The 16018-nt window shown below is 34.1% G+C and overlaps 3 protein-coding genes across 5 annotated transcripts; 2 read left to right on the top strand and 1 right to left on the bottom strand.

Annotated features, from left to right (window-relative positions):
- Nucleotides 1–114: 114 nt before the first annotated feature.
- On the bottom strand, nt 115–6045 carry tk2 (thymidine kinase 2). Of its 2 annotated transcripts, none has more exons than XM_051114285.1 (10): nt 5807–6045; nt 5497–5534; nt 5272–5346; nt 5106–5159; nt 4924–5017; nt 4682–4751; nt 3395–3483; nt 3231–3310; nt 2911–2991; nt 115–263 (listed from the first exon to the last, which is right to left on the bottom strand). In XM_051114285.1, the coding sequence occupies exons 1-10, from the start codon at nt 5955–5957 to the stop codon at nt 180–182; spliced, it is 816 nt and encodes a 271-aa protein (XP_050970242.1). In that variant the 5' UTR covers nt 5958–6045; the 3' UTR covers nt 115–179. The 2 variants fall into 2 exon arrangements, with proteins under 2 accessions (XP_050970242.1, XP_050970243.1); XM_051114286.1 differs by having other exon boundaries at nt 5497–5586; nt 5807–5906.
- A 1369-nt stretch (nt 6046–7414) lies between these two features.
- Nucleotides 7415–9094, top strand: LOC127167902 (chemokine-like factor). The gene is made up of 4 exons (XM_051114290.1): nt 7415–7597; nt 7823–7978; nt 8105–8200; nt 8361–9094. Exons 1-4 carry the CDS (start codon nt 7538–7540, stop codon nt 8472–8474), a joined length of 426 nt encoding a protein of 141 aa, XP_050970247.1. The 5' UTR covers nt 7415–7537; the 3' UTR covers nt 8475–9094.
- Nucleotides 9095–9469: 375 nt separating this feature from the next.
- Nucleotides 9470–13695, top strand: cmtm3 (CKLF-like MARVEL transmembrane domain containing 3). Of its 2 annotated transcripts, XR_007828043.1 has the most exons (6): nt 9470–9942; nt 10757–10912; nt 11036–11131; nt 11277–11391; nt 11729–11824; nt 13122–13695. XR_007828043.1 is itself a non-coding variant. In XM_051114289.1 (5 exons), the coding sequence occupies exons 1-5, from the start codon at nt 9826–9828 to the stop codon at nt 11755–11757; spliced, it is 513 nt and encodes a 170-aa protein (XP_050970246.1). In that variant the 5' UTR covers nt 9473–9825; the 3' UTR covers nt 11758–11951. The 2 variants fall into 2 exon arrangements, 1 of the variants encoding a protein (XP_050970246.1); XM_051114289.1 differs by lacking the exon at nt 13122–13695 and having other exon boundaries at nt 9473–9942; nt 11729–11951.
- Nucleotides 13696–16018: the final 2323 nt, after the last annotated feature.

Below are 16018 nucleotides of genomic sequence, written 5' to 3'. Positions count from 1 at the left end.
AAACACCATATCATATGAACTAATTTACAAATCCTACTATGTAAATCAACTGTTCATTGCTGTAGGAATGTTTGTAAATCCATTTTTAAGTCAAAAAAGTGCTTGCTTCATCTGTCTCTATGAGAGCTGAAGACATATTTATGGATTGATATGACCGTCATTGTCTTACGATCCGTTACTTAGCAATGTGCCATAAGTATCTTCTCTCTGTTCTCCTCATACTGATGCAGCATCTTCTTAAGGTCATGATCTGCTGGGATTACCTGCCCATCGAAGTGAAAACACAAATTACTCCGTGATTTAGTGCATGGAACATTATTCACGAGTTCAGCTCATCAACAGGTGATTATACTATATATCAGGATCAGAAATTAACTTTTCGTTAGGGGGCAATATTTTTTATAACATTATTTATAATCACCTTATTACTATAAAAACCATATGTTGTCTTAAATGCCAAATACTTAAATTTACCCAATTACTTTAATCAATATTTTAAACTGCTGTCAATAACAATAGACTGTTTAAAATTGTATCTAAATTACACACACACAAAAAAACAGGAGCTTATAGGGATGCAATATTTTGAAAAATCATTGTAATTGTAGATTATTGTTCTTTTTATTGTAATAATAATTATTCATATCAATATAGAAAACAGTATAAAACATTTTTGTTTCGTTTTGGGTCACATTCTGGCTTTATAGACAATAGGGTCTTTAAAGGAGAAGTCCACTTCCAAAAGAAGGATTCACATAATTTACTCACCCCCTTGTCATCCAAGATGTTCATGTCTTTCTTTCTTTAGTCGTAAAGAAATTATGTTTTTTGAGGAAAAAATGTCACCATTTTTCTCTATATAATGGACTGATATGGTGCCCCGATTTTGAACTTCCAAAATGCAGTTTAAATGCAGCTCAAGCTTCAAACAATCCCAAATGTGGTTGTAAACTATCCCAGTCGAGAAAAAAGGGTCTTATTTAGCGCAACGATCGGTTATTTTCATAAAAATAATACAATTTATATAATTTTCAATGTCAAACGCTAGTCTTGTCTTACTCTGCCTGGACTGTTTTTTTCTGGTTCATGACAGTTAGGGTATGTCGAAAAACTCCCATCTCATGTTCTCCCTCAACTTCGAAATCGTCCTATATCGCTGTTTTACCTTTTTTGTTAAGGGTGTTTGATCTTCTTTGCATGTTCACTTTGCAAAGACAGGGTCAGTACTTCTGCAGTGATGTAGGATGATTTTGAAATGATTTTTGAAGTTGAGGGAGAAAATACCATACGATAGTTTTTCGACATACCCGATCGTCTTGAGCCAGAATACACCGTTCAGGCAGAGCAAGACAAAACGAGCGTTTGAGTTTAAAAAGTTTTTAAATTGTACTTTTTTAAAAATGTAAATAACCAATCGTTTCGCTAGATAAGACCCATCTTCCTTGGATGGGATCATTTACAACCGCATTTGGGATCATTTGAAGCCGCATTTAAACTGTATTTTGGAAGTTCAAAATCGGGGCACCATACCAGTCCATTATATGGAGAAAAATGCTGAAATGTTTAACTCAAAAAACATAATTTCTTTACGACTGAAGAAAGAAAGACATGAACATCTTGGATGACAAGGAGGTGAGTACATTCTCTGTAAATCTTTGTTTTGAAAGTGGACTTTTCCTTTAATAAGGTTGTCCTGAGCAAGAATGCCATCAGATCCAGCACAGCTCCCACAACCTGTGATGTTGCATATATATCGTTCCATTATTTTAAGTCTAGCACAAGTTATGCAAAAACTCCCGTTATAATCACTGAAGCCATGAAATTTATCTTTTAGTTACAATGTATCTGCACTCTGTTGTTTATGATCAGGGAACTCGCAAGCTTGTGTGCTCATTAATAGCTTCTGTGCTTTCAGCGCTGACTAATCTAAGCGCATCTGATTGGTGCAATTTAAGTGCTAAATAATCGAAGGGCCTCTGATTGGCCAATGCATTCCTAAGTAAGAAACACATTTGATTGGTTAAAAGGCTCAACGCTGCACAAAACAGCATAAAAGCAATCTGAGGCTACGTCTACAATAATCGTCTACAATAATCCGGATACATCTAAAGTTTTCGTTTTAAAATGTTCTCAGAATCAGAACAGATACAGACGGAACAGACATAAGTTTTCACGCAATTCTTTTGGCAGGAATCATTTATTTACGGAAATATCTCATCTTTCACTGATGCGTCCATGTCGCAGTCACTTATGTTTGATCTAAAAAGCATCTGCCCTCATGTTTTACTGCAGGACAGCAATTATGAGTACATTATCTGTCATCTTTTTTGGCCTGTAATATGAAGAGTGTACAAAGTAACGTAAATATATTCAGCAACTGTGAAAGTGAAATAGCAATTACAGACACAATTACTGGTATAAACAGATGTTTACTGGTACAGTATGCGTCATTGTTTTCAAAAGCCTCCATTTTTACAGTCCACAATACAACGCAAAAACGCATTTTCAAATTTATCTGCTTTAGAGAGCGTTTTCAAAAAACTATTTTCCTTGACAAAAACGCTGTCTCAGTGTGGATGGAAAGCCAAAACGGAGAGGAAATTGTGCGAAAAAGTGCGTTTTCAAATGAAAATGTATTAGTGTGGACATGATCTAATGCAGTTTGAACATCTGGATAAATGTAATTCTGTGAATTGACACCTTTCATTCACTTTCACATTTCAATTTAATTGCAACAACAGTAATATATTGTTTATTTGTGCAGGGACATTTTTTGCCCCTTTGTCTTGAATTTATAGGGCATTTTTGCCACAAGCCCTCATTAATTTTCAACACAGCAATGTATAATCACAACATGTATCATATGATGCAATAAGGCTTTTTAAGCAATGAATATTGGCAGAAACTCACCAGAACTGGAGCAGGAACCTCAAATGACTTGTGATGAATGAGCCAGTCCTCATAGAGGTTATGGATTGATTCCAGGTATTCCTAAAAGGTAAACATTAAAGTGAAAGTGTAATAGATGATAAAAATGTGTAATGTTTGTACTCTAGCCTTCTGATACCATGAAAACAGAAGTTTAAGTTTTAAACTTAAAACGTGGCTGCCATTTGCTCTTCCACCATTGGCAGCAGAAATACATAATCTATTTTGGGTTGTTTCAGAATTGCTGTTTCACTTCAGTTTTGCATGCACAGCAGTTTATTTATAACTCAACAACAGCTCACCAGGGGAATAACCTTCTCTTCCTCTCTGCACCTCTGCTTTAGTCTCTCGTAGCATGTCTGTGGAGAGGTCTGCAAGTAAACTGTATAAAAACATTTATTACATTTTAGTTATCCACTTCTAACAAGCAACATGCTGTAATACAATATAGACACATATTCCATACCAATAAGGTCCACAGGAATAGCAATATTCTTTATGATCCACTCAAACCATTCACTTAAAACAGCAAAGTCCACCTCAGGCATCTTTCCACTGTCAACCAAACAAAACAATATTTTTCATTTAACATTAGTACACATTTAATGATCAATACATTTTGTGGTTACACTTTATTTTAAGGTGTCTTTGATACAGTGTAATAAATAAATACAGAGCAATATTAAGAACTAACTATAGGGTTAAGATTTGGTTTAGGGTTGCATGTAATTATGTATAATTTACTGTAATTACTATAGTAAGTACACCACCAGTTAAAAGTTTAGTCAGTAAAATTTATGTTTTTTAAATATGTTTCTTCTGCTCATCAAGCCTTTATTTATTGGATCCAAAGTACAGCAAAAACAGTAACATTTTGAAATATTTTTACTATTTTTAATAACAGTTTTCAGTTTGAATATATTTTAAAATATAATTTATTCCTGTGATTTCTAAGCTGAATTTTTAGCATCATTACTCGACACACGATCCTTCCGAAATTTGATTTGCGGCTCAAAAAAAGTATTATTATTATTATTATTATTATTATTATTATTATTATTATTATTATTATTAGGTTGAAAACAGCTGTGTAGAATTTTTTTCACTTTTCTTTGATGAAGAATCTGAAATAGAAATCTTTTGTAACATTATAAATATAAATGCCTTTTTCATCACTTTTGATCAATTTAAAGCATCCTTGCTAAATAAAAGTATTAATTAAAAAAAATTAATGTTACAAAACGATATAATGTTACAAAAGCTTTTTATTTCAGATAAATGCTGATCTTTGGATCTTTCTTTTCATCAAAGAATCCTGAAAAATCAACTGTTTTAAATATTGATGATGATGATGATAACAATAATAATAATAATAATAACAAATGTTTCGTGAACAGCAAATCAGCATATTAGAATGATTTCTGAAGGATCATGTGACACTGAAGACTGAGGTAATGATGCTGAAAATGTAGATTTGATCACAGAAATAAATTACATTTTAAAATACATTCAAATAGAAAGCAGATATTTTAAATAGTAAAAATATTTCACAATATTACTGCTTTGTATTTTGGATCAAATAAATGCAGACTTGGTGAGCAGAAGAGGCTTCTTTAAAAAACATTAAAAATCTTACTGTGCAAAAACTTTTAGCGTACATGTAACGTCTAAGAAGGACACCAAAATAAAGTGTTACCCATTTTGGTCCAGCAGTAGGGAGGTAAAGCTCTTTCAGCGTTATAAGGAAATATACCTTCTATAAAGATTTTCCACAAAAATGTACTTTGCGCTGTAAATAGATCTTTCCAACATTCTGATTGGTGCTGACTGTGGCAACAGAAAGAGAAACAACAGGTTATTGCAGAAATGTGTCGCATTCCATTTCCTCTGTTGACACAGAAGGCGGAGACTAATTTCTGTACTGCAGAACAGAAACAGACACACATAAAGCAACTAAACAAGTGTGACTATAGGGACATGAAGGAGGATTTGTACATGCCATGGGTAAGACGTGCCGATCCAGCATTGTCAGCTGGACATACGTCTGAAGGGTGAGTCCCCATCTAGACGGGTCCTGGTACATCAATCCCTGTGAAAGAATAAAATACATTTATAAGATAATCAAACATGCAAAAGTTTACAACTAAATGGATCAAGTGTCACACAAGTGTCCTTACCAATGGATTGCATCCTTGTACATTTCTCCATTTAGACACAGGCTCTGTTAGCACCTGAAAGACAAAACACATTTTATTGTCTATTAAAAAAATGAATAAGAATAGTGGGAGTGACACTTAAGGTACTGTGAGAATTATTATTCATTATTCACATTTACTGTATTACCTCAATGTCACTGGTTTTGCTGAAGTATTCCAGACATGTTGTTTTTCCACTTGCAATATTTCCCTCTAACCAAATCTGAACAAAAGTGCATCCAAATTTCAAAACAACAACAACAACCACCCATAATCAGACTTAGCAATATTGTATTCTCAGCCGTGTAATTGACCCTCTCTTTCAGATAAGAGGATCTATTCATCCAGATTCGTGCTACGGTGTGTAACTCACCACTGATTTCTTCTCCTCGCCGTTTCTAACCAGTTTCCCTTGAGAATAAGACAACATAATGAGACCTTTCTCCGATTCCCCGGCAGATCTCTATGGCAACAGTCAAAGGATCGGGGATGGACAAGGCAACAAGCTTAAGCTCATGTCAGTACTGTTAACGCAAAGCTTATTGAGCATAACATAGCTCGGTTAGAAAAAATGAGGGTTAGGGTTAGTACGAACTGGACGAGAGATATTATAAAAATTAATTAACAATGAGAGCTGTGGTCGCCGTCATATTGCGTAGAACGGAAGCTGGAGCAGGACTTACGGTGGCTGAGAGATGAGCTGCTGCTCCGCGACTGTCCGATTAAATGCTTTCCCAGTGAAGGCATTTGCCGGACAAGTACATCTGTTAAAAGAGATGTGTGTGGATTTGGTAAAACAACACGACAAAACTGTTTTACGAAGTTACCGATCATCTCGGTTTTTTCATCTACGTCTAGTAGTTACACATACAAATATGAAATCATGGTGCGCAATGGTAGGTTGTGCTACGTGCAACACTAATGAGCAATCAAAACATGTCAAAATAAAAGTCACTAAAATATTTCTAAAACGTACGATGATCTTATTTCGAAAGAAGCCTGCATTATTATTGTTATTATTATTGCGCAGAAATGTATTGGGAAATATTTATATCGTTTTTAATATAAATATATTGCAATAACAAGGGAGAACGTTTATCTGCAAGCAGTAATTGACATTTTCGGGAAACCTGTTTGCTTGTATCTTGTTCCTCGTCGAAAAACGATGCTATATCAGACCTTCAAATTACTAAACTAATTTGAATTACTAAATTAATTAACCTTAGGCGCGGCAAATCCAAGCAGTGCGTTTGCTTCATATAGTTTGTTTGTCACAACAAAATAGATTACATCGTTTGTGATATATAGTGTGGTCAATTCATGAAAGAGTTAAAACAGCACAATGACTTTTATTTTGGTTGACAGAATCAATGCTCTCCAGGTCATAGAGCAGCAGAATTTTAGCATCATTACTCCAGTCACATGATCCTTCAGAAATCATTGTAATAATCTGATTTGCTGCTCAAAAATATATTTATTGTGTTGAAAACAGTTCAGTAGATTTTTACTTTGATAAATACAAAGTTCAGAAAAACAGCATTTATCTGAAATAGAAATCTTTTGTAACATTATAAAATGTGTTTATCATCACTTTTGATCAGTTTAAAGCGTCCTTGCTAAACAAAAGCATTAATTTCTAATATAATAAAAATTATACTGACTACAAGATTTTAAATGTTGTAGTGTATAATGTTACAAAAGCTTTTTATTTCAGATAAATGCTGATTTGGGGATCTTTCTATTCATCACAGATTCATTAAAAATAGTCAACTGTTTTAAATATTGATAATAATAATAAAACTGCAAATCAGCATACTAAAATCATTTCTGAAGGATCATGTGACACTAAAGACTGGAGTGATGATGCTAAAAAATGTAGCTTTGATCACAGGAATAAATTACATTTTAACATACATTCAGATAGAAAGCAGTTACTTTAAATAGTAAAAATATTTCATAATATTACTGATTTTGCTGTATTTTGGATCAAATAAACGCAGGCTTGGTGAGCAAAAGAGACTTCTTTAAAAAAAAAAAAAAAACATTAAAAATCTTACTGTTCAAAAAACTTTTGACTGGTAGTGTAGCTATGCTAAAGACAGTTTTTATTGTTTATCGGTTCATAATCTGCAGTCACTTTACAATTATCAGTGCATGCAGACATATTATCCCCTGATTTAAGTTCTTATCAAGCCTATGTCTGAATGTATACCATAAACAGAGAATCAGATGATGCTGCTGAAAACTGTGTTGAGTTAAACTAAAAAAAGGGGGTTTAAAAAAGCAGATTTAGTCATTTCCTGAAACTAAAAGGAAACTCTCACTCAGGAAGTAATGTTTCAAGACTGACAAGCTGTGTTCTAAGAACAACTCATCGACATAAAACTACGCACAAAGATCAAATTAATGCCACAATGGAAGTTGATTTGGCTTTGTTGAAGTCCACAAAAGGTCTGCTGAAAATTTCAGAAATGGTGAGGCATTTATACAAATTTGACATTATAGTATCGTTATTTTTCATACTTTTTGGAAAGGACAAATGCTCAGTCACTGGCAAGCACTTACTTACTGGCATGGGCTTGATATTTTGAATACAACATTGTTAAAAAGGGTAACCATGTAGGCCTGTATTGCACCTTATCTTACTAAAATTCTTACTAAGATTCCTTTAAAAAAATCATCTTTATTTTTATTTTTAGGTGTGTGTTTTTGTAGCTTTTGTGTGTTATGCAGTAGCTTCTAGGCCGCCCTACATTGCAGCAACATGCATGGAGTTTTTCATCACACTTGGGTTTCTTCTGCTCTACCTACTGAAACTCAACAAGAATTTTACTTTCTTCTTCTGGCCCCTTATTGTAAGAACATAATGTGCTTGACTGAATTAATGCACTATTACTCAGAGAACTTTGTATAACACCATCAATACCTGTATTTGCAGCTTTGCAAACACAACTTTTAGTAATGGCCTTTTGATCTCACAGGATGTGCTCAACTCACTCTTCGCAGCTGCAATGATGTGTATTCTAAGCCTGATAGCAGTTTCCACATACACAGTGAAGGGCACTCTGGGCGGAGGGGTGAGGACATATACATCCTCCATTCCTGAACTCTCTCTTTATCTTTTTAAGCACTTTGCAGGCCTTAAATCGTTCATACTTTTTCGAATGTTATTCACTGTGAATGACCCAAAAATTATGACACAACATGTTTCTCACTATGGAGTCTTTTGGTTGACAGATCGTGGGCTTTATGGCTACAGCCTTGTGGTCCTATGATGGCTATATCCTTTTCCAAAAAATCACATTCAACAAGGCAAGAACCACTACAGAGGCCCAAACAGAGAGAAATTAAAGCTCTGCAAGACCAACGCTCTCATTTTGCAAACAGTCCTACAAAATAAGATTGTAAAATACTTGTATAGTTATAATAATGTATTCATTTTTAAATGAATAAACCATTCTGTCCTGTAAGAGATGTATCACCCATATTCTCTGTTCAGAAATGCAGATTGCTCCCCTGATAGCACACGCACATCACGGAGACGTCTATCTGACGTCTGCATTTATATCTGCAAGACATATTTTTGTAGTGTTTGCTCATATGCAATACGTCTATAGGTAGTTTCACGTCAGATGTCAAATAGACGTTTATTAGATGCTTATGATTTAGAATGACATCTTAACATCTTAAAGAAATCTGTTAGATGTTCATACACAGCAGATGCTTTCCAGCTCAAACGACCTTTAACAGACATCTTGCAGATGTACTTTTGCTATCTGGGTCATTTGAATACACATAAGTGGGCAAAACCTATCCACAAATTACCACACGTACATCTGGAAAGTATCTGCTGTGTACAAACGTCTGACAGATTTACATTCTAAATTCTAAACATCTTAAAGGCATCTAATAAAGATCTATTTGACATCTGATATGAAACGTCCTATAGATGTATCGCAGATGAGCAAACACTCTAAAAAATATGTCTTGCAGATGTAAATGCAGACGTCAGATAGACGTCTCTGTGATGTACGTGTGCTATCAGGGTAAGGATCTTGTCTCAGTATTCACACTGATTTTGTAAAATTGCACTTTGTCTGAAAGACTGCTGTTATCCATAGTTATTATACTAATTTGATTTGACCCTATAATGAATGTATTCAAACCATGTACAATATAAACACAGATGCATTAAAAATATTAACAAAATAATGTTAATTGTATTCATGACTTATCCCTGAACTCATATATATATATATATGTATGTCTTTTTTTTTCATGGTAGACTTTAAAAAAACATTCTGAAAACTTCATTGTCTGTTATTATGAACAACACGTGACGATTGTTGAAGTTACTAAGTATCAACCACCATCTGTGATTTTGAACGACAGGCTTCAAAACAGCGTAAGGACTGTTCAGTAAGGAAGTTATGTGCAGTTGTTGCACGAATATATTTACAGCTGCCACTCCATCCTGTGAGAGATGCATCGCCCACATTCTCTGTTCACTTATTAACGGTCTCCAGATTTCGGGAATGCAGATGTTGCTCTTTTGTGTGCTTCGTTTCCGCACTGTCATTATTTCCGTTTCCACTCCGTGGAAAGTTATGCCGATTTGCGAAAAGTAGCTGTCTCATATCGGAGAGTAGGAAGCATCTCTGTGAACTTTATTCGGGAACAGAAGAGTTTCATCGGCGTGATCATGGGGGACATCGAGGATCCGGAGAATGACCGACCACGACAGACCATAGCCCGTTCTCTTCTCCCGAGTAAAGAATTCATCACCTCCCGAAAAGGACTGCTGCTGCTCGGTGAAGTGGTATGCTTTTCGACTTTTATCATGTTGCATCCATCCGTAATTTTGAGGTATGCTGTATATGCTAAATGTTATTTTCTGCTGCAAGTTGTTTTTTTTTTTTTTTGTTTTTTTGCTGTTGGCATCTGGAAAGAAAGAAGCGCGACGTAAATCATGGCATTTATTCTTTTGAGTTTAGTTTCTTTTTATCGATTTGTTTTCCACTGGTTATTCTTCGATTATATTTTTGTTCTGAAATGGTTTTAGTAAATTAGCTGTTTTCTACAGTATATAGGTCAAACTTTTCTCATTCATTTTAAGGGGGAGTTTTTAAAAAGGCTAGTAGTGGCTTTCTACAGAGGTCACAAAACGCCCCTCATATTTTTCCACGCACACGCACAAAAAGTCAAAGCATCAAAGTTGGTATGAAACAAAAATATGTCTGCTGAAAAAACAAACAATAGACACCATTACAAAATTTGTAATGGTTTTACTGGTTATAATGGGAATTGTATTGATTTTAATGGAAACTGTAATATACCCTGTGGGTTTCTACTGGTAATTGCTCGCCTATTATTGGTGGCTTGTTAAATGCACTGAATCCTAATGGAATATGTCCCAAAACACACTACAGGAAACCATTTTTAATGGTTATAAGTTGATGGTTTTTAAAGGGTATTTGTAGTGGAAACCATTAGAATTTCTTGATGGTTTAGTTTTTTTCTTCAGCAGGGAAAGGTCTGATGCACTCATCCTGTCACCAGTTTTCAGCATTTAACAAAATAATGAAGAACAATAATTAAATTAAAATGTATGCTTATGTATCCTGTTCCTTCAGGTGATGTCATTCATCAGCTTTGTGTGCTTTGGTGCTTCAACAGCAGCTGCCTTCATTACAGCTCCATTAATAGAGTTCTTGGCTGCCCTCTTCTTGCTGTTTGCTTATTCTACAAAGTTCAATGAGAGATTTAAGGGCTTTCACTGGCCCCTCATGGTAAGTTTACTGACCTACACAATTACTATGCTGGAACATCACAGAGCATTAGATTATAACATTTGTCCATGATTACCAGTTCTGTCCTTTTTTCCAAACCACCACGCCTGTTGTTTAATCAAGGACTTCCTGCGCTGTGTCAGCGCTTCCATCATCTTTTTCATCATCTCTATAATGTCTGTGTCAAAATATGTGGATGGAGCCTCAAAGGCCGCTGGGGTAGGTTCACATCAGTTCTGTCTAATTTTATTTTATCGTCACCATCAGTGACAGCACTGTTTGTTTTTGATGTGTAGTTATACAACATGTGACTTGTGCAATGTTTGCACTGGTTTCATGTGTCTCTTTCTCTTTCACTTCTTAGGTCTTTGGCTTCATTACCACAATATTCTTCGCCCTGGACTTTTATTTCATCTTTAATGAACTGGCCAACTTCCTCAAGGGAGGTGATTCCAGTGAGGAACCGCCAAACACACAAGGTATCAATACAGGAGTCGTATTTACACCGAGTAAGACTAGACATAGGAAGTGAAAGGTGATATGGCTTCTTAGGAAGTGTGGTTTCATAAACTTATAAATAGCCATCCACAGTGTAGCTTTTAGTCTAGTTATCTGTAACCAGGCACACTGAACTCCTGCAGTATCATTTAAATGTATGAATTAACTTTTGCTACAAGCAAACTGTTCTAGCAACTGTCATGCATTAAACCACCATAATAATAATTTTCGCTGGGAATCCCCCCCATCTCATTTGTCCCTTCCTGTTGTTATTCAGAGACTCTTGCTTCTAGAATAACACATTCTTCTTCCTCACAGATGATGACTCAGACTCTGACTCTGACTAAAGCTGTGATTGTGTCCGAAAACCTGGTGTGTGACCACTACAGAACCTGATAACCAAAACAGACTTTGGTAAAACTTTTTATAGTTTGTTAAAAACTACAGTTGAGGTCAAAAGTTTACATCCCCTTTCAGAATAATTAAAAATGTTGATTATTTTACCAAAATAAGAGGGATCATACAAAATGCATGTTATTGTTTATTTAGTACTGACCTGAATAAGATATTTCACGTACAATAAGTTTACATATAGTCCACAAGAGAAAATAATAGTTGAATTTATTAAAATGACCAATATCAAAAGTTTACATCCTCTTGATTCTCCATCTTTTGATTCTCCAACTGAGGGACTCACATGCAACTATTACAGGAGGTTCAAACGCTCACTGATGCTCCAGAAGGAAACATGATGCATTAAGAGCCAGGGGGGTGAACACTTTTTGAATTTGAAGATCAGGGTAAATTTAGCTTATTTTGTCATCTGGGAAACATGTAACTATCTTCTGAAAGGCGGTACTAAATGAAAAAAATATAATGATATTTAGGCAAAATAAGAAAAATGTACATCTTCATTCTGTTCAAAAGTTTTCACCCCCTGGCTCTTAAAGCATGGTTTTTCCTTCTAAAGCATCAGTGAGTGTTTGAACCTTCTGTAATAGTTGCAGACGTATCCCTCAGTTGTCCTCACTGTGAAAAGTTGACCTCAAAATCATACAGTCATTGTTGGAAAGGGTTCAAATGCTGGAAAACCAAAGAATTTGTGGGACCTGAAGGAATTTCTGAAGAACAGCAGGCAGTTTAACTGTTCAGGACAAACAAGGGACTCATAAACAACTATCACTAAACAAAAAACACAGCTGTGGATCATTCAGGTAAGAGAACAGTATTAAGAATCAAGGGGGTGTAAAGTTTTGAACCGGGTCATTTTTAGAAATTCAACTATTATTTTCTCTCGTGGACTATATGTAAACATCTTTTATGTGAAATATCTTATTCAGGTCAGTACTACATAATAACATGCATTTTGTATCCCTCTTATTTTGGTAAAATAATTAACATTTTTAATGTAATGTAAACTTTTGACCTCAGCTGTATGCCTTTTGTGACTAGAATTAAGAAGTCTATTTCAAACAATACATCACAGAATAAAAGCTATAGAGTTTTTAGTAATTTTTGTATATATGTGCATCCATACAATCTAAGCCTCTCTCATTTGATTTTCCCAAAGCTGTGAATTATTCCAGTGATGTAGTTTCACATTCACATTTTTTAGAAACAAGAACAGTATTGTACCATTTACGATGTTTATATACTGCCTCTTCCAGCTTAGGTGTACTTATAGTACGATTGCCTGTGTGATCACTTTCAGTTCAGTTTTTACACTATGTACGAGACTTCTCCATACTTGGGAGCCGTGTGTGAGTATGTGTTTACTAATTTGAACTATTCTGAGAGAATATTTTCTCAAAATATGTTCTTTTAAATTGTCTTTTAAAAAATGATGCATGAAAAGCCCTGTTTTGGGAATAATGATTTTAATGTTTTGTAGCAACAAAATAAGTTTACATCATGTATGAAATTAGCAGGTGGCTGGCTGGCCACAGTCACCTGTTTTATTTCCACAGGTCTAGACATTGGTGTTAGTCTTGTAATGTTGAAGTTATAACAATGTCTTGCCAAAGTACTGCAAAAAAGGCAGGATTTGTCTTATCATGCTCACTTAGTGATGTACTATTCTTACAGTGGCACTGCTCTGCTATTGAAATTGTATTATAAACGTGAGCTTCAGTAGTGCATAAGGGAGCGTTTTCTGGTTTACTATAGTATTTTCTGCCATGTTGCGTGTATCCCATATGTAAACCACCTTCTAGTATTTCTGTGAAGAGTGGATATGCTTTAAGGACTCTTGGAAACATTCACTATCAGACTGCCACATCAATAAATAATTTTGATGCAATTTTTGTAGTACTTTTTTGTTTTGTTTTTTTAAATATAAATTTAGCCAAATTTGAATGTTAGGGGCAAAATGTGATATAGAGTTTGTTAGTGATACAATACCAGTCAAAAGTTTTTGAACAGTGAGATTTTTATGTTTTTTAAAAGTCTTTTCTTGCTCACCAAGCCTGCATTTATTTGTTCCAGATTACAGAATAAAACAGTACAATTTTGAAATATTTTTACATTTAAAACAACTATTTAAATAATTTCGAAGCGGAATTTTTTGCTTCATTTTTTGCTTTTACTCCAGTCACATGATCCTTCAGAAATCATTGTAATATTCTGATTTGCTGCTTGCAAATGTATTATTAATATGTTGAAAACAGCTGAGTAGAATTTTTTAGGTTTCTTTGATGAATCTGAAATAGAAATCTTTTGTAACATTATAAATGTCTTTATTGTCACTTTTGAACAATTTAAAGCATCGTTGTTAAATAAAAGTATTAATTTCTATAATTTCTTTCCCACAAAAAAATAAAAATAATAATATGTTAAACAAAAATACTGACTCAAAGCTTTTGAATGGTATAGTGTATAATGTTACAAAATTTATTTCAGATAAATGCTCATCTTTGGATCTTTCTATTCAATTTTTTCCCTGAAAAAAATTTACTCAGCTGTTTTAAATACTGATAATAATAATAATAATAATAATAATAATAATAATAATAATAATAATAATAATACATGTTTCTGTAGCAAATCAGCATTTTAGAATGCTATCTGAAGGATCATGTGACTGGAGTAATGATACTAAAAATACAGCTTTGAAATCACAGGAATAAATTACATTTTAAAATATATTCAAATAGAAAACAGTTATTTTAAATAGTAAAACTATTTCGAAATTGTACTGTTTTTGCTGTACTTTGGATCAAATAAATGCAGGCTTGGTGAGCAAAACAGACTTCAATAAAACATTAAAATCTTACTGTTCAAAATCTTTTGACTGGTAGTGTATGTGGTTTATTTTAGTAGACATGAATGTACAGTTTTACAATGACTGGGACACATTTCTTAACACTTCTCCAAGGTCACTTTTTCAAAACTTGTTACACAGTTCTCCTTGCCAACTTTCAGCTTGACACATCAGTTAATTTCACATCCAGAATGCGCTAAACCTACCAGAACACTTCAGTCATGTCTCATATAAACTCGTTCTTCCATAACACTAGCAGTTTTTCACGTTTAACAGCCAACAAACACTTTGCCAAATAAGAAAAATGTACATCTTCATTCTCTTCAAAAGTTTTCACCCCCTGGCTCTTAAAGCATGGTTTTTCCTTCTTTCTAAAGCATCAGTGAGGGTTTGAACCTTCTGTAATAGTTGCAAATGACTGTTCAGGACAAACAAGGGACTCATGAACAACTAACACAAAACAAAAAATACACTTGTGGATCATTCAGGTAAGAGAACAGTATTAAGAATCAAGGGGATGTAAACTTTTGAACCGGGTCATTTTTAGAAATTTGGCTATTATTTTCTCTTGTGGACTGTATGTAAACATCTTTTATGTGAAAGATCTTATTCAGGTCAGTACTAAAAACAAATGATCCTAAAACCTAAAATGATCTAAAACACTAAGTAGTGTTTTAACAGTGTTTTTCTTTTGGAAAAAAAAACAAGAATGACAGCTCTCTACTGTTTAGAATTCACTGGAATATGTTACATGGTCCCTATTTACATTATGGTAGAAAGTAAAATAAAACACAAGATAAAATTGTTCAGCTACAACTAATTGTGTTGAGAGTATTTCATTTTCTTAGATTTGGAATATAATTTCATGATGGTATTACTGTAGAAATGTAGCAAATTTCTATCTTATTTCTTAATTCTGATTTTGAAATAAACATTGAAACACTTTTGAGTATGTAAACATGCAAATGGACCTGTAGGTACATTGAACTTTAGTGGCTGTAGTTTCTAAGTGAGAAAGGAGTGGAAATATGTAGTCATTAAATGTATTTTGTGCCAAAGCAGAGGAACATGATCCACAGTTTAGCCCACGTAGACTTCTGTTGTGCTCACTGAGTGAAGAGTTTTGAAAACTTGTCCATATTAAGAAATGGGTCTTAGCAATTGTAATTCCTGTACTATAGTAAGGCTTTTTCCCATTTATAGATTAACAGTCCATCCAAATCCATTTATTTGAGGAAGAGATTGCCATCACAAATATTTTTAAACAATTAGCATTTTGTAAGTCTACACACAACTCTATAAATACAAAAATACAAATTTATAGCACTGTTAACGTGGAATAAAACATT

Source organism: Labeo rohita, chromosome 7 (genome assembly GCF_022985175.1).
Source record: "Labeo rohita strain BAU-BD-2019 chromosome 7, IGBB_LRoh.1.0, whole genome shotgun sequence".
NCBI classification, from domain to species: Eukaryota; Metazoa; Chordata; class Actinopteri; order Cypriniformes; family Cyprinidae; genus Labeo; species Labeo rohita.
The sequence above is the reverse complement of the archived record's forward strand: the minus strand, read 5'-3'. Positions and strand labels throughout refer to the sequence as shown.